Source organism: Mustela lutreola, chromosome 7 (assembly GCF_030435805.1).
Source record: "Mustela lutreola isolate mMusLut2 chromosome 7, mMusLut2.pri, whole genome shotgun sequence".
In the NCBI taxonomy this organism is placed as follows: Eukaryota; Metazoa; Chordata; class Mammalia; order Carnivora; family Mustelidae; genus Mustela; species Mustela lutreola.
In genome coordinates this window covers 30,858,436-30,883,264 of record NC_081296.1, presented here as the reverse complement: position 1 = coordinate 30,883,264, position 24,829 = coordinate 30,858,436, and the positions used below count along the sequence as shown (strand labels likewise).

Here is a 24,829-nt window from a genome sequence, read left to right as displayed (position 1 = left end):
TCTTTTTGGATGATGTCTAATCTCCTCTTGTGCCTGCTTATCTTTGAGTATGTGTATGAAATTATACTTGGAAATTTTTTTAAAATATTTTTTTATTTATTTGAGAGAGAGCATGGGAGAGAACAAGTCAGGGGAGGGGGCTAATGGAGAGAATAATCATCAAGCAGACTCCGCACTGAGCATAGAGCTCATGCAGGGCTTGAGCCCATGACCCATGAGGCCATGACTTGAGCCAAAACCAAGAGTTGGAGGCTTGCCATCCAGGCACTCCAGAATTTCATTTTTTATAAAAATTTGAAGGTTAGAATTATGACTCTTTTTTCATTTTTTTTGAAGATTTTATTTATTTATTTCTGAGAGAGAAAGAGAGAGCACACACAAGCAGGGGCAGCGCAGTCAGGGTGAAGGAGCGGCAGGCAGAGGTGGGGAGCAGCAGGCAGAAGGGGAAGCAGGCTCCCCAATGAGCAAGGGGCCTGATGTGGGACTTGATCCCAGAAACCTGGGATCATGACCTGAGCTGAAAGCAGATGATTAAATATACTGACTGATCCACAGGTGACCCACTTTTTTTTTTTTTCCACCATTAAGAAAGGACTTTAGTGGGGCTTCTGGGAGGGTCAGTTAAGGATTTGCCTTCCACTCAAGTCATGAGTGGGTCCCTAGGGTCCTGGGATCAAGCCCTGCATCAGGCTCCCTGATAGGCAGGAAGCCTGCTTCTTCCTCTCCCGCTCTCCCTGCTTTGTTCACTCTCTTGCTGTCTCTCTCTCTGTCAAATAAATACATAAAATCTTTTAAAGCATAAATAAAAGAAAGGACTTTAGTTAGTCTTGTTCAGTATCTGGAGGTTCTATCCATCAAATCCCAAATTTTAGGATTTGAGATAGTCTGGGTTTAAGCTGGGTGCCACTTTCCACGAAGGCTCACTCTTCCAGTTCATTCTTTCTTTGTGGTTCAGTTGTTCATGGTCCCCTAAAAAGACATAGCTGTTTATCAGGCCCTTCTGTTGGTGAGTTCAGTGGGAGGCAGAATAATAACCCTTCAAAGATGGCTGTGTCTTAATTCCCTGAATCTGAGAATAGGTAATGTTATATGACAAAGGGAAATATAATTTAAGTGGCTAATTAGCTGTCCTTGAGATAGATTATTCTTAATTATCCTGAATTATTGAAGCTTTATAACTGAAAGAGGAAGCAGGAGAAAGAGTACACAGCGATGCAGTGGGAGAAAGACTTGGTTTCCCTGATGTTAACTTTAGAAACAGATGAAAGCCATAAGGCAGGAATAAGGGGAGTCTCCAGAAGCTAGAAAAAGCAAGGCAATGGATTCTTTCCTGGAACCTTCAGGAGGAATGCAGACCTGCTACACTTTGTTTTAGGCCAAGTGAGACCTATTTCCAATCTTTGACCTCCAGAACTATAATAAAACACATGTCATTTTAAGCCACCAAATTTATGGTCTGTTATGGCAACAATAGGAATCTAAACTCCAACATTGGTTTGTCTAATTTTGCTCAATTTCCCAACTACCTCCTTCAGAAACTGTAGGTTCCTGTGAGAGGAAAGAGGCCCCCAAGACCAGTCTCAGCTCTCTGGACTTTTTGTCCTTATTAGATGGTGGTTTGACTATTCTTTATCTTCTGGTTAAATCTCTGGTATCTTTGTTCAAGTGTTTCTAATATTTCCCCTGTGTTTCTTTTTGCCCTAAATATGACGTTTGGTCCCAGTTGTCAGTCCTTAATGCTGGATGGTCTTCCTTTTGAATCTGAGGACTGAGCTCACCTGGTTGTGCATTAGCATTCACAGTCTTGTGCCATTTTGGTCTCAGGGTCACTTCCTTGGGTGATGCAAGACTTTCTTCACTGACCTCTTCTTTTTAAGTCCCCCATCCTGATTTTATTCTAACATGAGCAGTATGACTTTTTTCCTACATGGTTACCACTGGGATCTGCCCTCAGAGGTCACTTCATTCTAGATGTCTCTAATTCTTTCTGTGCTGCCTGGTGAGAGGAGAGCACCTTATCTTCAGTTGGAATATCTGTCTCGTGATCCCCAGAATTTGATGGGTCTATACCTACAGCCCTGTCTTTGCTCACTCCATCATGCCCACAGATAATGATGGAAGAGGGGCAAAGAGGTTCGTGGCTGTGAGACAGGCAGGCTGACTCATAACCTGGCAGTGCACATTAGCTCAGCAGCATTGCTGTAGACGTGTTTCATATGGTGGCACCTTGTTGGATTAAGTACAGATTCTTTTAAGAAGGCAATTTTAATATACAATTCTCCTTTAGGTTTTGAAGTTGGTTTTCTATAAAGCAACTCCTGTTGCTTGCTGCCTGTCCTTAGATACTCTTAACATATTTATAAAAGAAAAAGTGGAGGAGCTCTGCTGTCAGTCACAGTCCATGAAGGCAGCACGAAGCAGTCATAGCTATGAGGGAAAGAAAGGCTTTTGATTTTGAGAATTTAGGCTCAAACCTGGCATTCTGGGCCTTTGAATTTTCCCACCATCTAAACTACCGCTTTGAGGTTTTTGAGTATAAGACAGCAAGGAGGCTAGAGAAGAAAGGATAAAAAGGCAGGGAAAGGAAGGGAGAGGTTGCCCCTCCTGTTTCAATGAGGGCAAGGCTGGATTTCTACTTTCAAAGAGAGGTCCACATGATCCTTGTACTCGGGACAGGAAAATTTGCAATTAGAAAAAGAAAGCAGCAAATTGATACCCCTTGATCAGTGTTTCTGTGAGCTGTCAAAGGCTTTGAGGTTCCTGAAGCCTCTTTGAAGGCTTGCTGAGGCCCTTATGCTCCTCCCATGGTGCTGGCCAGCTTTGTTTCCCTGGAGATGACAATGGCATCAGGAGGGAGTGTGACACTCACAGAAACCGTCATGAGCTGTACTACATGCCTCCCACTGCTTCTTCATGGGCTGCATAACCAACCTACATAAACACTAACATACTTAGGACACATTGGATAATATAGTCACATCTATTGCAACTATAGAGTAAATGGTTATTTAAATGTTTCGTGATCATTTGTATCAGGGCATAAACTCCTAGTGTTAGAACACTGAATCTATGAAAGTGATTAGAAAAAGATTACTTTGAATTAAGGTTCTTTTATGTTTGACATTTCCTGCTACCAGTACCAGAATGCCTACAGTTTCATTCAGGTTTTTATTTTTTGATGGATTGAGTACTGACTATGTGCCAAGGGACACATTGGTGAACATGACAGACTATTTCTTTCCCATTTCAGGTTAACTACTTGAAAATATTGATTTGGCAATGCAATCTTTGCAGTAAATAAGTAAATTTATTCATTCATTTGTTCATGCAGTATTGGGCTTTCTGCCCTCCTTTAATTCCCAAGGTACTAAAAAGTCATGTGGTAAACATAAATTGGATTAAAAATGTAGAACGAAAGGGTTGCAGTAATTTTTCCATTAATTTAGGTTAAAATGCTTTGCCTAAGTTAATTCAGATATTGAACACCCTTTGTTAATAAATAAACAGCTAGATTAGAAGCTGTGAAGAAATTCTTTTACATTGCTACTAAATGAAATGCACTTGTACCAAAGAGGGACTGAGTTTCTGAAACACAGAGAAGCCCTACCAGCCCCCTTGACAGTCCTATTTGTCTCCGCATCAGGTGAGGGAACACCTGGCAGGCAGAGGTTCTAGGCCTCAGGAGCCCAGCACAGAACTCTAGGTCTGTTTGGAAGCTTGTGATATATGAGATCCTTGCAAAATAAGCACCCGTCACCCTGGTCCATGTGTGCATAAGGCTCTGTGCTGGTCTCAGGGGCATAGAGCTCCTGCCTCAGGGAACCTAAAGTCTGTGAAGCATGAATGAAGCCAGCAAGCTCACAGCAGTGGCACCTGTCTGTCCTGCCTAGGGCAAGGAGCTGTCACTTCTTGAAATACAAGAGGCAGTTAGCCAGGTGGAGTACTGTGGGAGGGCAAAGGAATCCATGCAAAAAGGTCTGAGCCTAATATCTCAAGTGGCAGGAATAGGAAGTGGGAGGGGTGGCATCCAACCCCGGGCAGAGCCTGGCTGCTACACTGGGATGTGAATCTCATCCTCTATGGCAGCAGCTAATACAGGGTAATCAGCTTTTGTAAAAAAAAATTTTTTTAATTCATTTATTTTATATATATAGAGAGAGTGTGAGTGCATGCTAGCTGTGGGGAGGGGCAGAAGGAAAAGGAAAGCAGCAGACTACCCCTGAGCATGGAGCCCAGATTGGGGCCCCATCTCACAATTCTGAGATCCTGACCTGAGCTGAAATTAAGAGTTGGATGCTCAATCAACTGAGCCACCCCAGGTGCCTGCAGGCATCCCTATGTGGGGTGGTGATGTTGATGCTGGAAGTGGAGGGGAAACCGTCAGTCCCTTGTGACCAGTTGCATCATGATGAGTGACACGAAGGACAGTTTCAGGACAGGGTCCCAGGTGCAGAGGACAGAAGGAGCATGTGTATTTTCTGTGTCTTGTCGCTGATTGCTGGGCTTGGTACATTCTCTCACCAGGCTTCTCTGGACCATGTCATCCAGAAACCAGGACAGACAGCCTCACTCTGAAATCTTTACATGGAGAGCTGGTGGGGTCTCCGGAAGCATGTGCTTATTCCATTTTCAAAGCAGTTTAAACTGGTTCACTTCATTCTTCTCATGATAAAAAATAGTGGTGTCTTCTTTGATGGACTGAAAATGTCCTTTTAGGTATCACTGTTTTGTTTTAGGTTGAAGGAAGTGCACTTTCACTTTTCCTAAACAGTTATTAGTAATTCAGTTAACACAAAATGTGAAATATAAGACTGGTAACAGACTCTTCCCTGTAAATCAAGCCTTCATTCAGTGAACAGTCTGGGTACTGCTCAGTTAGATATCATGCCTCCCCCATGTGATTGAACAGGGGACCTGCACCTGCATAGACACCTGGAAGTATCTGCATCAGCACCTGGAAGAGGTACTAAGCATGAGGGGTGATCAGCATTGGGCCTCTGAAGAAAGGACCATCTGCTGGAGTGACTTGGCTCATTAGGCCCTTGGCTGCTGCAGTTTCTAACAAAAATTCAAGTTCAAGGGCAGAGCTCTCTCCTGTGTCCCTGCCCTGCCTCTTCCTTTTCATGCAGTAAGATTGAATCACTTTGTCCAAAGAAGCTTGAGAAATACTCAGAGTATAGCAGCAGAAAATATGGCCAGTAAGGTACTCATTTGGACATGCCTGCTCTGCACTGAGTGATGTCATCAGCTACGCTTGGCCCAAGGTGCTTGGCATGCTGAGTGGTGCTGCAGAAGGCCAGTAGCTTCAGTCAGAGGGCCTGCATGTACGAGAATGTTCTCATAGGCAATGATGCTTCTGCAGCAACTCCCAGTACTGACGTTGTCACAGCATGGGTGTGAATTAAAATCACCTCTGCATTCTGTGGATTGGTGGATTCATAGAGCTCTGGAGACCTCAGAAATCCAAGTCTAAAAGGTCTCTTTTGACTTGCTAACAGTCTCACATTTATTAAACTGAAGAACTAGGACTAAATCTCAAATCTCCTGATTTTTTTTTTTTTAACTCCATTTTTGGGTGAACTCTGCTAATTCTACATGCACAGGCATTGCTGAAGATGGGAAGGAGGTGGATATCAACAATCAAACCAGGATATATTTAATAGGAAGCATCTTTTTTAAAATATTAAAACTTAAAGACTTGTTTAAATATCTTTTTAAAAAAAAGCATAGGTATGTATTCCTTTCTTCACAATCGATTTTTTTTAACTTTCTTTTTGTTATGGTAAAAATATACATATAACACACAATTTACCATTTTGACCATTTTTAAGTGCGCAGTTCTGTGATATTAATTTTATTCACATTGTTGTGTAACCATTATTACCATCTACCTCCAGAATTTTTTCATCTTCCCCAAGAGGAAGTGTTTTCTGTTTGTTTGGTTTTTTTTTAATGGATTTAACAAGCTCAGAATGGAAGGATGGGTTGGGATCCTCTAATCCTCTAACTCTGTCCATGCAGTGTTGAAAAAGTTTGGCAGATGATAGTGACTAGAGCATGACCTTGAAGCCAGTTTGGAATGAAACAGATGGGTAGGTAGATGAGTGAGAAATAAATAAATATATTTCTTAAATGGGGTACTATTATATCATCAGTTTACTTAGAAACAATCAATATAAGTAGAATTTTCCTACCCAAAAAATGTACTCTGCATGTGAGACTTTTTTAAAATGAGAAACTAAGAGATGGTCTCTGTATTGGTTTGCTAAGGCTGCCATAACAAAATACCACAGTCTAGCTACTTAAACAACAGAAATTCACTTTCTCACAGTTCTGGAAGCTGGAATTCCAGACCAGTTTGTCCACAGGATGGTTTCTTCCGAGAACCCTTCTTTGGGAAGTCATCTCTTCCCTTTTTCTTCAGTATGTGTCTGTATCCAAATTTCCTCTTAGAAGGATACCAGTCACATTGTATTAGGCCTCACCTTAATGACTTATTTTAACTTATCTCTTTAAAGGTCCTGTGTGGGCACATCATGAGGTCCTGGGGTTTAGGACTTCAACATATAAATTCTGGGATGGGGGGTGAGGATGGTAGTGGTTACACAGTTGAATTATAACAGTCTCTGAAGATCCCTTCAATTCTAAAAATCCTCAAAATTCTCCCCAACTCCAGATGAAGCAGATGAAACCAGGCGACCTGAGCCTTGGATGTGCACATTCCTCAAGGCACATGGTTATTGATAGAACGTTCTGAATGCAGCACTGGAGTCCAGAGACGGAATGTCCTACCATTTCTGAGCCATTCACATTACATTTTTCTTAGAGATAAAGAATAACAAACAGACAGAGTATTTTAAGTACACCCGTCTTGTCTGCCAAGAATAATCCTGGTGTGCTGTGGAACTCAGTCCCTTCAAGGCTATCCTGGATGCTGCATCTGCAAATGTCTGCCTTGAAAAAGGCAACCAACTGGCTTCAGGATACTTCAGATGGCTTTAAATGAACTCAAGGCAGCCTGACCCATAGCCTCACTCTAGAAATAGAGCCAGAGGCCATTTCAGTCCAAGGGGAGCAAGGCTGATGGCTAATTAAACCTCAAGAAGAGTTTTTTAAAATGGCATTTTAATTTCAGCTATTGAATTGAGCTACTATTATCCAGTGAGTTCTCTTTTTAATATACAGGATGCACTGAGAAACAGTAAGAACTGATGTTTGAGTAATTACCTTTATGGCTGTATTCTGTGCAGGAAACTATTTTGTTGTGGTAGAGTCATAATCACCTGGGGTGGTGTTAACAATATTTATGCCATTGCTATGATTTTTAACCACTTGCACTTTTTATGTGATTATTTACTTGTGTGAGCAAAGACAATTCAACTTTTCATCATGTTGTGACACTTGGTAGATAAAAGGGAATGACAAGTCTGAGCAATGAGAGCTAATTTCTTAAAAAATCCATTAATGATAGTTATATATATTAAAGGCCTATTCCCTGCATTTCCCTCCCATTTTTCTTCTTCCCATTCTCCTTCCTTCTCCCTTCCTTCACTCCACTCCTAATCTGGTCATATGGTTTATGGCAGTGTTATATCTCTCAGTGGCAAAATTCTCAATGAGAGACTTTGTGGTGAGCTGCCATTTTTCATCAAGTAAAATAATACAGAAATTGTTATTAAGTGTATGTCATTAAATATCTGTGCAAAAATTTTAGTGCACATTGAGGAAATGTCATTTTATTATAAGTTCCTATTTTCCAGATGGAATTCGCTTCTCTAATCTGTATAGGAAATTGGAAGGTGCTGGTCTGTTTCAAAAAATTCATTCGTCCCTTTCAATCATTAGTGGCTTCCTTTGCCGTTATCTCTTAGTCTTTTATTTTCATTAGAGCTATAATCCTTTCCAGCTCACTTACTCACCAGTACTGTTCTATTAATTGCTATTCATTCTACAATGATCAGTTATCATTCAGTATTAAGATGTGAAAGCATGAGCTAAGTGCTGTGTGCCCATTGGCATTCTGCAGAGGTTTCCGGGCAGACTCCGTCCATGAAATTTCCCTGCCCCATGTGGATATGAGACCAAAGAACAAGTGCCTTTTAGAGTGGAACGGTCTGAGCCCAGATTTCTCTAATGTATGCATGCTGTTGTTTTAGGTCTCCGAATTCAATCCGTTGATGTTCACCAGCGTAATCGAGTGTGAGAAGCCAAACAACGACCTGACTAGGTTTCGTGGTTGCATGTGAGTATTGTACATATGTTTGAGCTTGATCTTCTGTTTGATACACAGACACACACACACACACACACTTCAAAAATAAGCATTTAGTATTCTTTGCCACATGTGTAGCCTTTTAGGAATGTTGCCCATTGCTGAGCCTTCTTGGTTGCTTCTGGGACTAGTTTGTAAGATCCTATCTGCAGTAGAAACTTGCCCACACTGCCTATGATGAATAAATACAGCTTGTCCTTCCTCTAGCTGGCCCAGGTTGGATGAGGGGAACAAGAGAAGTATGGTTGACTGACTACACATAGCCCCATTAAATGGAAGCATGGGGGCTACCCAGGAGGAGTCTGGGTAGAATCTCATTCATTCATTCACTTAGGTACTCAGTCACTGAGTATTTGTTGAGCCTCTGCTTCATGATAGGCCCTGTTGAGGGCTCTGAGAGTAATGCAGTGAACTGAATAGTTAAAAAAAAAATTATCGCCTTCATGTTTATTTCATTCTAGTTAGGGGAAAAAAGAGGCAATAAACAAACAAACAAAATAAGTACAGTCTATCATGTGTCAAGTAGTTCAGTCCCTTGCTCCAAAATGGGAAGACAAAAAAGGTGGATAAATGACACAGGCTTGGTATGTGGTGAACTTACAGAAGCTGGGCTATGTGTACGGGGGACATATATGCTAGTCTCTCTACTTTCATATTCATTCAGAAATAACAGTCATACTGAGTGTGTGTGTTTAGTCCTTTGACTTGGGGAAAACAATGGGATAGAAGAGGGAGCATCAGCATGGAGTTGCTTAGTTGGATGCCAAAGATGTTGGGGCAGCCTCACAGGGAATGAATGAGATATGTATGCAAGAACCTGAAGGACTGTAGGTCTGACCTGCCTTGACTCACTGCTTGATGTCTTGGAGCCTTAGTCTGCTCTCTTAGGCTTAGTTCTCCTGTGTGGAGAATTTGGGGCCTTCTCTCTGCCAGCTTTCTTGTTTGAGGTACAAACTGACTGTTCTAACTGCTTTGTGGTCCAGGCACATAGTAGCCCCCACAGACATGTGGGGGTGAGGCAGGATACTCTGCTTCTGGAAGTAGGCTCCATTTCCAAGACCTCTCAGTATATGTTTGAGTCTTCAGGCTCACTGGCATACCTAGCACTGTTGCATGTGCCCCCCACACTGTAGACTTCTTATCCTGCTACGGGGTGAGCAGTGAATGAAAAGCATTAATAGTAAATGGTGAAATGTGTGTGCTGCCAAGAGGGGACCCAGTTACCCACCAAATTTGCTGTTCCATGCTTGAAGGTCAGAATTTGGAAAGTGTTAGGTCATCCCTTAAGGAGCCAATTAAAAGAGGATAAAACTCATTAAGAAAAATGTTAAAATTTAGTATGTAGAATGTAGAGGGAGAATACTCAACTACTCATAGTTAACTTGTCTGCCATAGATCTTTCACCCTCCCATGACCCCCTGGACCATCTTCTGTAGGCCCACTGACCCATTATCTCCCAGACTTCACCCATGGCACCATTCTCAGCACCACTGTGAAGCTCCAGGGACACATCATCTAAATGAAACAGCTGCTGGGTTTCCAAAGACCCTAAAATAACCATCTTGAAGGTTGGTGAAGGCATCTTCTAGGGGGAATATTCTATGCACATTCTTGCTGTTAGGGTAATTTTGTGAGGTCAACTCTACCAAAGAAAAAGGGTAGACATCCTTCACCAAAGACTGTACTCCTCTCTTATGGTCTGTCTGGTCTGTCTTCTCTTCTATAGGGGTTCCTCCAGACTTCTGAAAGATGCAGTGCTCCTGTGCTCTGATGACTATTCTCACACTTTTGTTGCCTGCTCTTGAGTTGGATTAACACTGAAAGGGATTCAACCCTAAGTCAACAGCTCTCAGTCGTGCCCTCCAGGAACTATGCTTGTCATAGGATATTAAACAAATCCAGCTTAGTACTGAGGCTGGCAGGCTCTGGAGCCCACACTTTTAGCTAGATGACCTTAGACAATCTATTTAACTTTATTCATCTGTATAATGGGGAGAATCATGGGAGCCCCCTCAAGTCCTTGGAGCAAAGTTTAATCAATTTAATACCAGAAAGCTTTCAGAAAGGTGCTTAATAAATATTTACCACTATTACGGTCATTGCTACTATTGTTAATATTATTACTGTTACAGATAATACCATAGAGCAGGAAGATAAAAGGATCAGGAGAGAGGTATAAGAGAACATGAATGTGTCCAGAGAAAGAGTTGCTGTTGGAAAGGGAGGGTGATTTGTCTTCAGTGTGAGTATTAGGAGAAGCCATAGAAAGAAGGTAATGGGGTTTTGAGATTTCCTGAATTTGAGGAGCTGGCAAGTGCCTCAGATGGAGTCAATGTGGACAGAACTTCAGGGGAGTAGGGCCTAAAGATAAATATTTGAGGACCCTCTGCCCCAGAGGTCATCTATGAAGTCGGGGAACAGGCCTGGGAACATGGGACAAAGGGCTAGGGAAGAAAGGAAAGGAATAAAGACAGAATAACCCACAGTCAGGAGCAAGCCTCCTTAAGTGTGATAAGGGTGTGGTTTCAAGGGCAATGTCCAATGATGGAGGCAGAGCAGGGACATTCAGGAGAAAATCTGCCTGCCACACTCCAGGGGCACCTTAAGGAACAGAAAGGCCACACCATCAGAGTGTAGACCGAGACGGTCAGAGTACAGATTGCAGGAGGTAAAAGAGGAATTATATTTTTCCTCTGCTCTTTCTAGAAATGTGGCCTAAAAAGGAGAAACAGGGCCAGAGACGAAAGCCTCGAAGAAAAGGGGAAGGACTTTTACTAGGAAAAGAGAAGATAGCAAAAAGCCCAACTGGTGGAGATCTCCATATGGGCAATGCTGACTTTCAGGTGTGGGGAGGTGGTGATCAATGAGAGGTAGCATCCCCTGGTTCCTTGCTTATCCCCAGTGCCTGCACCACCTCCGCACCAAGCCCTTAGCTGACTTGGCACCTCCAGCCTCTGCATTCTCTGGCAGATGGCTGCTTGAGTGGATGTCATTTTGCCCCCCAGCCAGCAAGGCTTACTCAGCTTCTGCAGCAGATATCTCCAACAAACGTTTTTAACATGAGTGACCTCACTGGTCCGTCTCCTGAGAAAGAAAGGCAAGAAGGACAATTGCCTGCTGCATGAATCTTTCCCCAGTCTGCTCCCTAGTTTTGCCATACTTTCTCCACCCTGTCATCTGCAGTGAGACTCACCTCCAAGCCTGGTCCCAAATCCTGCTAGTCTAGATGCTGCCAGGCTACCAGTTCAGGTCTTTGCATACTTGGACTCTGGTTTAATTGTGATTTACCATTTCCACCAAGCCAGTTGTTTTGGATTGGCCGCTGGAAGGTCATGATGCCGATGGGCCTCTCTCCTAGCAGGCCAACTGAGGCAGGGTCTCAGGAGGTGGGACATAGGTGACTGTGTGTTAAAGTTTCTCCGTTTGGTGCTGTGCTGCAACCAGCATGAGCAGCTCTACTCCCTAGCCAGGCTGAAGTGCTCCAGAAAGAGTGAGGGGAGTAGGGGCAGGTAAGTGGAGTGTCTGGGGGGGGGGGGGCACCTGTTCCTCCCCTGAGAGAAGGGAGGCCACGTTCCCATACTGGTCCTTATGCTCGGGGTGGGGCTAACTTGGGAGGTAGATCTGCAGTTTAGACCCAGGGAGCAGATCAGCAGCCAGTTCCCTCGTAGGCTGGTTTGCTGGATTTCATTATCTGCTGAGGATGGCCTCCCTTCAGCCTTGACTCAGCTGCTGTCCTGTGACCTCACTCCAGCCAGGGAGCCCAGGCCAAGCCCAGCTGCCCTTTATACCAGCAATACCAGTTTCACTCATATTTGGACCAGCCAATCTGAACTCAAAACTTTAGCCATTTGCATTTAGACCCAAGCTTGGGTTTATAGCAAGAAGACCCAAGTCTGAATTCTAGCTTTGCCCACTCACTAGGCAAATTATTCTACATTTCCTAACATGACTTCCTCCTAATGTTGGAAGTAACAGTGGCTGACATGAGAATGAAGGAAAAGAATATGGTGACGAATGAGGTGAATTATTTCTTTCCCTTTTTTTAATTGTTTTAGTATATGGGTAAGAAAATACAGAAATTCTAAGATAGGCTTGAAATATTCCAAGAAAAAGTAAGATCATGTATTTAGAAATTAAGAAAGAAAGAAATTCATGTGCACGGCAACAACAGAAATAATCCTTTAACTGTCTGTGGAGGAAGCATGAGGTGTATTATAACATGTTGGACAAGAGAGTGGTATTAGCCATGGTATGTGATTCCATTGGGATGAAATGTCTTCATAAGAATGTCTTTATAGATAGAAAGCAGGTTAGTAATTTTCAGGGTTGGAGGTGTGGAAGGGGAATGGGGAGTGACTGCCAGTGGTTATGGGGATTCCTTTTGGGGTGGAAAATGTGCTCTAAAATTACCTGGTAGTGATAGCTGTGTGAATAAAAAAAAAAAAAAAAAAAAAAAGAACAAAATGGTCAACTGTACACTTTAAACAGGTAAATTTTATAGTATGTGAAATGTATCTCAAGCTGTTAAAATTTTTTTAAAAAGTGTTAGGACCTTCATTATTCAAGGGCACCTTAATGCTCACCATTGTTTAATACAATCCCACAGTTAAGCACTAACGAAATCCTGTTCTCCACCCCTGTGGGCTACTTCTCCCTGAACCAAGGCATTGCAGCCTCTTTGGGCTGTGAATGGTCTCCTGTGAATGGTCTCCTGTGAATGGAGACCAGCTCGGTGACTGTGTGCCCCAGCAGCTCAGAGCACCCAGCTCAGCTGTGCTCAGCCAACCTCATGACATATGGTGGGTGATTTCTGAAGCCACCAGTCAATCAAACATTTTCGTTTACCTTTAGGAATAAAGCAGAGAGGTTGGTTGGTTTAGTCTGAAATAAAATTCCATTTCAAATTGTACATACAGGTTCTATTTCTGATCCCAAAGTCTTCTACAGAGTAAGTCCTGAGCTCCCTCCCTGCATGCTTCAGAGCCTTATAGGACCACCTAGGGCTGGGAACGGCCATTGCAAACTTGTTCATGCTTGTTGGGGTAGTCTCCCTGCCCTGCAGATGACACACTCCAGCACCACTGTCACCTGTAAGAGACAGCAGCACGAGAGCCCTCATGGGTCCTTACCACCCCCCAGCCCAGTGTCTGGATGGAACTATGGGTTTATGTCCGAGATGTACTCATTACCAATGACCAGGCATTAAGATGAACTGTACCAATTGGACTCGTTAAAACTAGAAAAATTTATTTTACCTTGACACCTTTAATTGACATTTATATCTCAAGAAAATCTACCATTGACATAAAACACACAATTGAGTTATTTCTGCACTTACATTAGATAAAAACTTGATCAACTATTAACTTAAAGAAAATTCTTCTATGATTTCTTTCTCTCTGTGTGTCACTCAGAGTTCCCTCGGGCAACAGATCTGGCACTCAGATTCACATATGTGGAGAGGGGTCTTTTTGCTAAGGTCCATTGAAACAGGAGTGGATGGAGCCACAAGAGTTAGTAGCAGCGGAGCTGCCACCACTGTGAGGTCCAGTGGCCCCAGGGCAGGAATGGCCACTTGGACTCATGTCAAGGGGGCTACCTGGGGAGGCTCATAGCCCTAGTCTAGGGACACACCCAGCCCAATACTCACTCCCCAAAAGGAGCCAAGGAATGAGTTTGTCATCCTCCCTTGCCTGTTTTCACAGCCCTGTCCTTATGACATAACCATTGGATGGACCCAACCTAAAGCTGCGGACAATGCAACCTTCAGCATTTGCCAGGCTTAGAGATAGATATCAGGGGTGCCAAACAGAATAAGATTTGAGAAGCTCATGTTTAGAAGTGTACACAAACAAAGAGGCATCAAAGAATACTGTAGAGTTTCCTGGCTGCAAGGCCTGGGGAGCTTAACCCAGAAAACCTTCCTGAAGTTTATAAAATGTGACCCCAGGCTAGTAGGCTAGGCTCCTCTAGACTAACTGGCTGCACTGCAGTGAGAGGCAGCATGGGTAGAAGGATGTGCAGTGTGAGGTGGCTGGAGCCCAAAGCCTGCACAGGAAGAGCCCACAAAGATGCTGCAGAATCAGCTGGGCTATGTGTGTGAAGCCTGAAGAAATAAGGAGATCACACAGAATCTCCCAGGAGAGTGCAACATTCAGGTGCACACACTGAAAGGTTGCTCTGGTGACTGTGTGAGAAATGGACAGGAGGGACCAAGGCTGGTGGCATCCAGGCCAGCAGAGGGTATGTTGTAGTCTCTGAACAGAGAAATCTTGGAAGCCTGAATTAGGGCAGTGATGCACAGAGGGAGGGAGAAGGAGATGGATTCAAGAAATAACCAGGGAGGAGGGTAAAATTAAGGACTGACATTTGAGTAGATGTAAAAATGAGGAAAGAGTGGTCAAGAAGGGTACTCTTGGTGTGGTCAGAGTGCTGGTCAGGGTGTGTGAGGGTGGACCACTATCTGGGGTGGAGAAGAGAGGAGGGCCCAGGTGCTGGAGGTGATGTGACCAGGGGAAGGAAAGGGCCCAGGTGCTGGAGGTGATGTGACCAGGGGAAGGAAAGAGCAGCTGGCTGCTCTCCAAGGTCCCTGAACTCTCACCCTATTGCCTCTGGTCCTGGGGACAACTGGGCAGCAACAAGTACACCTCGCACCTCTGTTTGAACTGATGGATTGCTGCCCGGTTGCTGGTCCCTGGAGGAACGAGCCTTGATATGGAAAACCCATTACCAACAGCAAGTGCTGATTAGGGAGATATGATATCTTCTGAGGAAGAATAGCTATGCAGAATACTTATTAGCTGAACTCCACGGTTTCCCAAGGGGCCAGGCTGTGACCCTTCCCAGTGCACAGAACAGTCTTGCCAAACAGCTCTCTTATCACACTTGGACTTTGGGACAGTTTTAATTTAGAAGAGATTGGTTGTGATGAGTCAGGAAGCCAGGAGACTTGAACTAGAGAAGCTCTTCTCAGAGGCTCAGATGAAATGTTAAAGGATGCCTCAGTTTTCTCAGGCTCACTGTAGACCAGGCAACTGGAACAACAGAAATCTATTATCTCACATAATGAGGGTTAGTATCTAAAATCTATGAAGAACTTACCAAATTCAACACCCCAAAAACCAATAATTCAATTTAAAAATAGCCAGAAGACACAAATAGACATTTTTCCAAAGAAGACATGCAATTGGCCAATAGATACATGGAAAGATGCTCAATATCACTCATCATCCAGTAAATACATGTCAAAACTACAGTGTGATATCATTTCACACATGTCAGAATGGCTAAAATCAACACTAGAAACAAGTATTGGAGAGGATGTGGGGAAAGAGGAATATTCCTGTTCTGTTGGTGGGAATGCAAACTGGAGCACCCACTCTGGGAAGCAGTATGGAAGTTCTTCAAAGAGTCAAAAATAGCACTACCCTAGGATCCAGCAATTGCACTAGTAGGTACTTACTCAAAGAATGCAAGTCCTAATTCAAAGGGATAATGTACCCAGTGTTTACGGCAGCAGTATCTACTATAGCCAAATAATGGAAAGAGCCCAAATGTCCATCAGTTGATGGATAAAGAAGAAATACAGACAGACAGACAGACACACACACACAGGAATATTACTCAGCCATAAGAAGAATGAAATCTTGCCAATTTCTAATGATGTGGTTAGAGCTAGAGTGTATTATGCTAAGCAAAATGAGTCAGTCAGAGAAAGACAAATACCGTATGATTTGACTCATGTACGGAAATTAAGAAACAAAACAAGTAAGCATAGAGGAGAAAAAGAGGGGCAGACTAAGAAAGAGACTCTTAACTATAGGCAGACTGATGGTGACAAGAGGGGAAGTTGGAGGAGGAATGAATTAAATTGTCAATGGGGATTAAGGAGGACACTTGTGATGAGCACCGGGTATTATATTGTAGTATATTGCAGACTTGAAAATGTATTGTAGACTTGAAAATAATATTAAATAATATAATAAATAAATATATAAAATGTATATAAATATAAACAAATAAATAATGTATAATAATATTAAATATTAAAGTCCAGTATGTTAACTAACTGGAATTTAAATAAAAGCTTAAAGAAAAAGAAAAATTTGTCTATTTGTGACAATACAAGGTACTGATGAGGAGCAGTGTTCTCCACGATGAGCAGGAAACAGGCATAAGACCACAGAGCAACCTTCCCTGGCCAACTTCTCACTCAGTCTTACGGTTCCCAGGTCTGCCCTCTCTAGCTGTGGTCTGTCCCTGTGATGAAAACAAGCCTGTGATGCTGACAGCAATTTGCTCATGTGGGTTTTTCGTACATATCCAGCAATTCTGTCACAGCAGCTGGGTGTCCTATAATTTAACTCAATTCTGAAACTCCCTGCAGACAGTGTCAGATCCTCCAGGTTAAGGCTCAGTCCCACAAGACTTCCTTGTTCCAAATGCCAACCGCAAGTCCACGCTGTCACCTGTCCTTCTGACTGATCTGTTATAAATCCGACATTCCCATAGTCCCCTTCTCAGGTTTGATTAATTTTGTAGAGCAACTCACAGTACTCAGAAAACAATTAGCTTACTGTTTACATTTATTATAAAAAGATATGATAAAGGATACAGGTGAACAGCCAAATGGAAGAGATGTGTGAGCAAAGAATGTGGGAAGGGGTGCAGAGCTTCTATGACTTTTCTGGGCATATCACTCTTCCAGCATCTCCATGTGTTCACCAACCCAGAGATTCTCCGAACCCCTTGGTATTGGGATTTTATGGAGGCTTCATCATATAGGCACAATCTATGATTAATTTAATTTCCAGCTCCTCTGCACTCTCTAGAGAATGGAAGGTGAGGCTGAAAACTCTTAAGTTTCTAGTCCTGCCTTCATCTTTCTGGTGACTAAACCACAACCAGGAGTCCATCCAGAATGTCTTCATAAGATCAAAACCTACTCCTGTCTCCCAGGAAATTAAAAAGGATGTAGTATCCTATGTCAGGAAAAACTGGGTTCAGAGATGTTCCTAGTGCTCTTATCACTGGGAAATTACAAGAGTTTTAGGAGTCCTTTTCTGGGAACTGGAGTCAAAGACTAAGTATTAGAACAAAAGATCCTGGTAGCACCGTATATAGCAGGGTTTTTAGGAGCCCTGTGTCAGGAACAGGGGAAGAGATATATCTATCTTACTATCTCACAAAGCCCATGGACAAAATAAACAAACAGCCAGCTGTTGAGATACTTCTAGAAGCCCACTTACTAGTGAGCAAAGCTCCCTCTCAGGTCTTGCAGAGATCCACGGAGACAAGCCACTCACTCCTGGAGTTCCCTGTTTCTCTTCCCAGCATCCAGATCTTCTTTTCCCCAGGTAGTGCTGGTTGAGATGCAAGGTGCTTGAGAACATCCCTGTGATGCCTGCCACCTTTTCCTCTACAGGATACATGACAATGGGAAGAAGGCTGGGCTGTATAAAGAAAACCTGCTGCTGCGAGGGTGTACAATCAGAAACACGGAAGCTGTCGTTGGCATCGTCATCTATGCAGGTAGGCATGGCCATGGCCCATGTGGTCTGTGGCGCTGAGGGCTTGCCACCTGTGCTGGGTGTCCTTGAACATTGCTCCTTGCCTTTTTTTTTTTTTTTTTCTGATTACGCAAGTAGCATGTAGACATTGTAAAAAATTAGAAAGCCCAGAAAACAGAAAGAAGAAAAATTTCTAGTAGTATCTCAACGAAAAGTGTTCTCTCCTAGCATTTTAACTGATTTCTTCCCATTATTTCTCCATGGTTGTTACGTTTTGGGATTCATTTCATACCCTGTGATTTTGACTGAGTCTATCCTGTAAGTATGAATGGACGGCAGCACTATGCTTCAGTCCGTGGGCCGGGGCATGTGGTCACTTCGCTGCTGGGCATCGATTTATCACATCCCTCTTGCTCCCTGCACAGGCCATGAAACCAAGGCTCTGCTGAACAACAGCGGGCCCCGTTACAAACGCAGCCAGCTTGAGAGGCAGATGAACTGCGATGTGCTCTGGTGTGTCCTCCTCCTCATCTGTATGTCTCTGTTTTCTGCGGTCGGTAAGTCTCTCTCATGGGTCACAAATAAAAGGGCACTGCCGGACAGCCTCCAGGTGAGCCCAGTGGGCTGCCGGCCACTCATTCTGACCCACCTCTCTAAAGTTAAAACACACGTTTGTCATCCACTTAGACTCAAGGGCTGGTTGCATCATCAGTACAGGCCATGTTAGAGAGGCCTAGATGAATGATCTTTACAAAGTAATGCTACTTTTCAAATTTAGAACTTCTTGGATGGAAGAATGGTTTAATCACAGCAGTTATGATTTCAGCAGAAGTATTAGTTACCTGGTGATAAACTGAGAATAACAGAGCAAGAGAAGTACAAATGCTCCTAATCAGAACTCTCCGAGAAAAGGGAAAAAAAAAAGCATTTGTGTCCTAAGAAAGGGCTAGCAGTTAGCTTGCACATGGACTCTGGTGCTGTCCAGCCTTTGATGGGCTCCAGACCTGGCATGCTGCCTTGGGAGTACCTTGCAGGGAACTGTGTTGAGCCTCTGTGTAAATGATCATCACCACATTCCCTTTCTAGCTACCATCATGAAGCGGACAGGTGTGATGTGGTCTTAGAGCTCAGTGGTGAAAGACACAGGTATGGGTCATGAAAAGGGCTTCTGTTATCAGATAGGCATGGGACCCAGGAGAAGAAATAATGTGCATTTCCACTGGCTTTTGAGAGTCCATGACATGTGCGATTTGAATCTATAGCAAGGGTCAATAACAGGCAGTAGGCCTACTGACAAGACGTGTTTTGTGAGGCACATGCTGGGAAATTCCTTTTCTGGGATTTCCCATTGCTAGCTGCCAGCCCATACCCAGTTTCTGCCTCATGACCGGTGTGCTTTTCAGTGCCAGTCATGGGAAGTGCCTGACGCAAGGGAGAGTCAAGAACCAGTGCCTTCCAGCAATCCAACTGTGGGTGCCAACAGTCCCTGCCGTGCCCTTTTTCTTTCTTACATGGCAGGGCAGGCTAATGAGACCCAGTGTGCCTGTGTCCATAGTCTTAAAATTTTGCTTTAATTTGTACTAGTGGTTTCTTATTTTTCCCATTGGATGAATGATGTTTCTTTTTGATGTTGCTGTAGGACACGGACTGTGGGTACGGCGGTATCAGGAGAAGAAATCATTATTTGATGTCCCTGAGTCTGACGGCAGCTCTTTATCCCCAGTCACGGCTGCAGTCTACTCGTTTTTGACAATGATAATAGTTCTGCAGGTAACAGTATTAAGTACCATTTGATAATTGCTTAATTTTCTGATAAGAACTTAAAGTTATCATACTCTGCTAAGAATGTCCTATAAATTCTGGTCCTGGGAGGACCACAGATCTACCTAATGTGCTGCTTCTTACTTTTCTACCTAATTTATCTATAGGGTCTTTTTTGGGTGCTTTTCAAGTTAACATTTTCCTAGGATTCTTAGGCCTTGCAAGGTTGGTTTTTGGGTAATTGTGCTTTATTTTTCTATTCAATCACTTCTTTAAAAAGACCCTAAATTTTATTTTGGGATAATTTTAAGATTTACAGATAAGTTACAAAAAATAGTGCGGAGAGTACCAATATGTCCCTTATCCAGAGTCCCCTGATATGAACTTAACTACATTACTATGGTAAATTTTTGAAACCAAGAAACCAACTTTGGTACTTTGCCATAAATTCTAGATGTCATTTGGCTTCTACTAGTCTTTACAGTAATGTACTTTATCTGTTCCAAGATTCAATTCAGGCTATCACATTGCATTTTGCAGCATTGGTTTTTATTTTTATTATTATTACCATTAGTATTATTAGTTCACGTGCCTCATGAGCAATTCCCCATCACTAAGTGAGAATCTATGCCCAAAAGTCTTGTTTAAGAGTAGGGAAGGGACAGTGAGTGTCATCTTAGGAACACAAAGTTCACAGAGGAACTCTGCTTAGCCTTTATCTATGAGAGGAGATCTGTTGTCTTTTATCACACATTTGTTTCATACAACAGGAACTTTCCAAATAGTTTTTTTATGAATGCAAATTTCATTCTAGATTTGTAGTAGTAGTAGCACTAGAGTAGTGTGGTAGTATGGTAGATGTTGCATTAACATTAAGTTACCAGGAGAACCCAGTTAGTCTGTCTGGATATGATATTCTGAGCCCATGAACATCAATTCAATACTGTTACTAAAAAGAATTTAAACACTGACTTCATGAAGATTATTCTTAAATTGTCAAAGTGTAACTGTAAATATTCTTCCCAAAGCCTTCCTCCCTTTGCTCTGTATTGTACAAGATGCCAGAAACTGTCCTTCAACACAACCAGCCTCTGGAAGGACTCTCTCTTCTGAACCATGGGGTTGTGTCTGCGGGATGGGAAGCTCTTGTTGCCAGGAGCCCTGGGAGAGCCTGGGGGCCAAGTGCCGCTGTGGTGCGAGGTGACTTTGCTTATGAGGACTCTGACTGTGCCTTGTGTTTTTTTTTTTTTCTCTTTCTTTCTCCTCTTTCCTTTCCTAGCTTCTCTCAAGCACAACTTAGTAATACGAAAATGCTTGCTTCTATCCAAGCCATGGTTACCATTCTTCCAGACATGATAGTGGATTTCTGCTCTGCAGTGACACCATAGGCTGTCCTAGTTTAAACTTTTTGCCAATATCCTCATACTTTTCCAATACTGACTCTAAACCAACCTGGTTAAGCTCTTAAAGGTACAGTATAGTCCCTATTTACTTGTGGTTGTAGTCATTTGTCCTTTGAGTAGTTTGGACTACTTCTGCAGCTCCCTAGTCCTCCTAAGTGTTCATGTGTATGCCTTATGTCTTCTAGGTTTTGATCCCAATTTCCTTATATGTTTCCATTGAAATTGTTAAAGTATGCCAAGTGTACTTCATTCATCAGGATACAGAGTTGTATGATGAAGAAACAGACTCACAGCTGCAGTGTCGAGCTCTGAACATCACGGAAGACTTAGGGCAGATACAGTATATCTTCTCAGATAAAACTGGCACTTTAACTGAGAATAAGATGGTTTTCCGAAGATGCACTGTGTCTGGCATAGAATATTCCCATGATGCAAATGGTGAGTCTGGGGGTGGGGACTCCCAGTCTGGGCTGGACAGAGAGCCGCTCTGTCAAAGCTACATGCACGCATGCCTGGGCACACATACATGTGCGCACACACACACACATACAAACTTTAGAGATTGCTGATTTTTGAGCGAGAATAAAACATGGAAAGGCTGTTGGAGCAACTCAGGAGACTGAAGTGTGGCAGCATTTATAGAAACAAATACAGAATTCCATGTTTCTGACAGCGCCCTATTCACTGCAGTATCTCAGTGTGGTGGGCATCTGCTTAAAACACTCATTTTCTGCCAGGCAAGAGAACCAAGGAGGGCATTCTTGAGACACTCATTTCTGAGGCACCCAGTCTCTTTACCACACCAAGAAATGAAGAGTTGTTTTTGTTGTCACCTGTCAGTCCTCTTGTTATTAGCTGAAAGTCTCAGAAAGGCATTGGGCATTTCATGCTGTATTCTTTGCCTTAGAAAATGCTGTTCGTGAAAGCTGGAATGAAATATCACACCCATTTGAATTTTATGGTGGTTGCTCCTCCCAACTCTCCTTTCTTTATCCTTTGCTGCCTCTGTCCTCCCTGAACCCCTACAGGAGCCATCCACTTCATAAGTGGAGGGTATGACTAAACACCCATCAGACCCAGGAGAGGACACCATGATAAGGGTCTTGGTGCCACAGTAGTGTTTGTGGTGCCGTGGTACCTTTGAGAGGTAAACCAGCTCTGCAGCTTGGACTCCCTCTTTTTCCTGCAACAGCATCTGAAAATGTGAAGGAAGTCTTGCCATGGGAACAGAAGCAAATAAAGAACAGGAATTAGTACATGGACATAATTAGGAAGCTGTTCTTTAGGGGGATATGGCGGGAAAGATCTGTAAGAGGCATGGGGTTTTTGTGAGTTTCATGAGACTGAGAATTATGATATCCAGTAAGGCCCTTTATGTAAAATTAAAGTAATCATATTAAACAGAAGTCACAGGAACTTATCCACTATGTTTATTGTTTTATTTGCCACCCAAAATACATGGTCAATAACTGTCCATCTGTCCCCCTCACACTCTCCCTTCCATAACTCCTCAGCCTTGTGCAGAAGAGTCCCATTTGCCTAAAAGCAGAGCTTAGCCTAATTATAAAGGAGCCAGAGACCCAGGTCTGAAGTTGGGTCAGAAGCAGCCTTTGAAAGCTGGACGTGAGGCTCCATGGGCGGAATCCCAACTAAGATTACAGAAAAATTTTGACAGTTGTCAGATGCTTATCATAAAACCAAAGGATTGCATTGCCCCTAGAAGACACAGGAAAGCATTTCTAGTGAAGACCAAAACATGCAGGCCTCTCTGCTGCATGTTTGAAAGAAGTGCTGTCATCAGTCATTGACATGCACCTGAGACCAAGAGCAACTTCAGCTGTTACTGCCCATGACCTGACCTCTTAGATCTTATTAGTAAAATGAATTAAGATGACTTTGACTTTGTACAATGAGCCTAGTTCACATATATCAAGACAGTGGGTTGGGCCATCTCTGATCTCTTGTCTGGTGACATTGTGTGCCCAGAATGAGGCATGACCTGCTTCTTGCCTCCGTCTTCCCCAGCAACACTGAGGGTATCACTGAGGGGTCACATCGTTGTATCATTGTAGACCACAGACACATCAGCAGTGGTCTGAGGGATTGCTTCTTTTAGACTAATATCCATCTAGTGCTGCAAGAGGGTGGTACGGACTGCCATCCTTCGAGGGGTTGACACCAGGCTCCTAATGCACAAGCCCAGAAGCTTGACAGCACTGCATCTGGGTTTTGTTCTTCCTTGTCGTTCATTTACTACCAAACTGGGACATCCATCAGCCAGGCGTAGGTGGGATGGGCAGGAGGAGATTTACTTCTGGGGTAAGGGACTCCCTGAGTTGAATCCTGGTGTCGGCAGTTATTTGGCCTTGTGACCATGGATGACTCACCTTTTCTTACCTCTGTTTTTTTTCTGTTTTTCCCATCCCTAAAGAAAAGTCTTCCTAAATAAAGATGTTGAATATAAGGCCTGTCTTATAGGACAGATCAACGCCACAGACATGCCCAGATTAGAGGGCCCTTCTCAGCCCCTCAGGCAGACCATGTGCGGAGATACCTTGTGCTCACACCCAGCACTCGACATGCTTTTGGAGTTCCTAGTAATTGGTTGTTTTGAATGAGTAATCTTCATGAATAGTCTCCTTGCTCATCCATAATGAAACAAGTCGAACTAACTGGGCAAAGCCAGAAAAATGTGTTCAGAGCCATCCATTAGCAAGAAGCAGTGCAGAAGGACCTTGTAATTCACTGAGGGGTCACAGGACCACAGGGACTTTTTCTGGGAAGTGCCGCCTTGAGGGCTCAAGCATAACAATGCAGTCAAGGTCGTCTTTAGTGGAGCCTTGCCTGCTGGGTCTCTATCCTGGCAGCATTTGTCCACCCTGTGCAACCCACAAGGACTGAGTTTCCCTGTTGGGTAAGGCTTCATCCATACAGGGTAAATGCAGGCAGTACCTACCACCTACCTGGCCTTGAACAAGGATTTCTCATAGGAAAGCACCATCAACACAGCCTGAGAACCATTACTTTTGTGTGAGTACAGGGTAGAGATTCAACTTGTGACATGTCCTGACAGCCCCAGTGAGCCAGGTGCTTCTACGACCCCAAGTTAAAGGGCAAATCCTGGAGCCAGGCTATTCTGTGGGCTAGGCCTTCATCGTCTTCCCCTCCTTTGTCCCTGTCATCTGCTGCCCAAACCCCATTCATCACACCTGGGGTCCGCCCGAATGGAGGGGCTGTATGTGAACCGATCTCTGTCTACTCCTTACTTGTTTGTGGACTGGGATGGCTACTGTACCAAAAGGCACTGGACCTGAGCTTTGGCATCACCTTGACCTGGATGAGTCCTGTATGCTTATTAGCAAGTTCCTTATGTTCTCTATGACTCAGTGCGCTTATCTGTGCAGTGGGCTAAGAATGTCAGCCTCACCAGTTTGACTGTAGGTCCAGATAAAATGAAAGCGGCCTCCACCTCTCAGTGGAAACTCTCATTAGATGTGGCCTTACCTTTAAGCAAGCGAGGGTGATGAGTGCTCAGAATCATTTTCATTTTCCTACCCTCCTTGTGATGTGTCACCCCGTGTCCCTCTGCCCACAGCCCAGCGTCTGGCCAGGTACCAGGAAGCAGACTCAGAAGAGGAAGAGGCAGTGCCCAGAGGGGGCTCGCTGCCCCAGCGTGGCAGCGTAGGGAGCCACCAAAGCGTCCGAGTCATGCATAGGAGCCAGAGCACCAAGTCCCATCGGCGCACAGGCAGCCGGGCCGAGGCCAAGCGGGCCAGCATGCTATCCAAGCACACAGCCTTCAGTAGCCCCATGGTGAGTCCCACTTAGAGCATGGCAGCTGCCAATGCTGGGGCAGCGTCACCTTTCCTGGCCTTGCTGCTTCC

At 43.7% G+C, this 24,829-nt stretch overlaps 1 protein-coding gene across 7 annotated transcripts in view; it reads left to right on the top strand.

Moving 5' to 3' along the window:
• The window catches only part of ATP10A (ATPase phospholipid transporting 10A (putative)), a 192,945-nt gene that overhangs the window by 126,584 nt on the left and 41,532 nt on the right, over window positions 1-24,829 (top strand). For all 7 annotated transcript variants that reach the window (XM_059180235.1, XM_059180234.1, XM_059180232.1 and 4 more), the window contains 6 exons: window positions 8,157-8,242; window positions 17,697-17,803; window positions 18,207-18,338; window positions 19,421-19,551; window positions 21,131-21,383; window positions 24,541-24,758. In XM_059180235.1, the coding sequence (XP_059036218.1) occupies window positions 8,157-8,242; window positions 17,697-17,803; window positions 18,207-18,338; window positions 19,421-19,551; window positions 21,131-21,383; window positions 24,541-24,758 (927 nt within the window). The remainder of the gene's footprint in view (window positions 1-8,156; window positions 8,243-17,696; window positions 17,804-18,206; window positions 18,339-19,420; window positions 19,552-21,130; window positions 21,384-24,540; window positions 24,759-24,829) is intronic.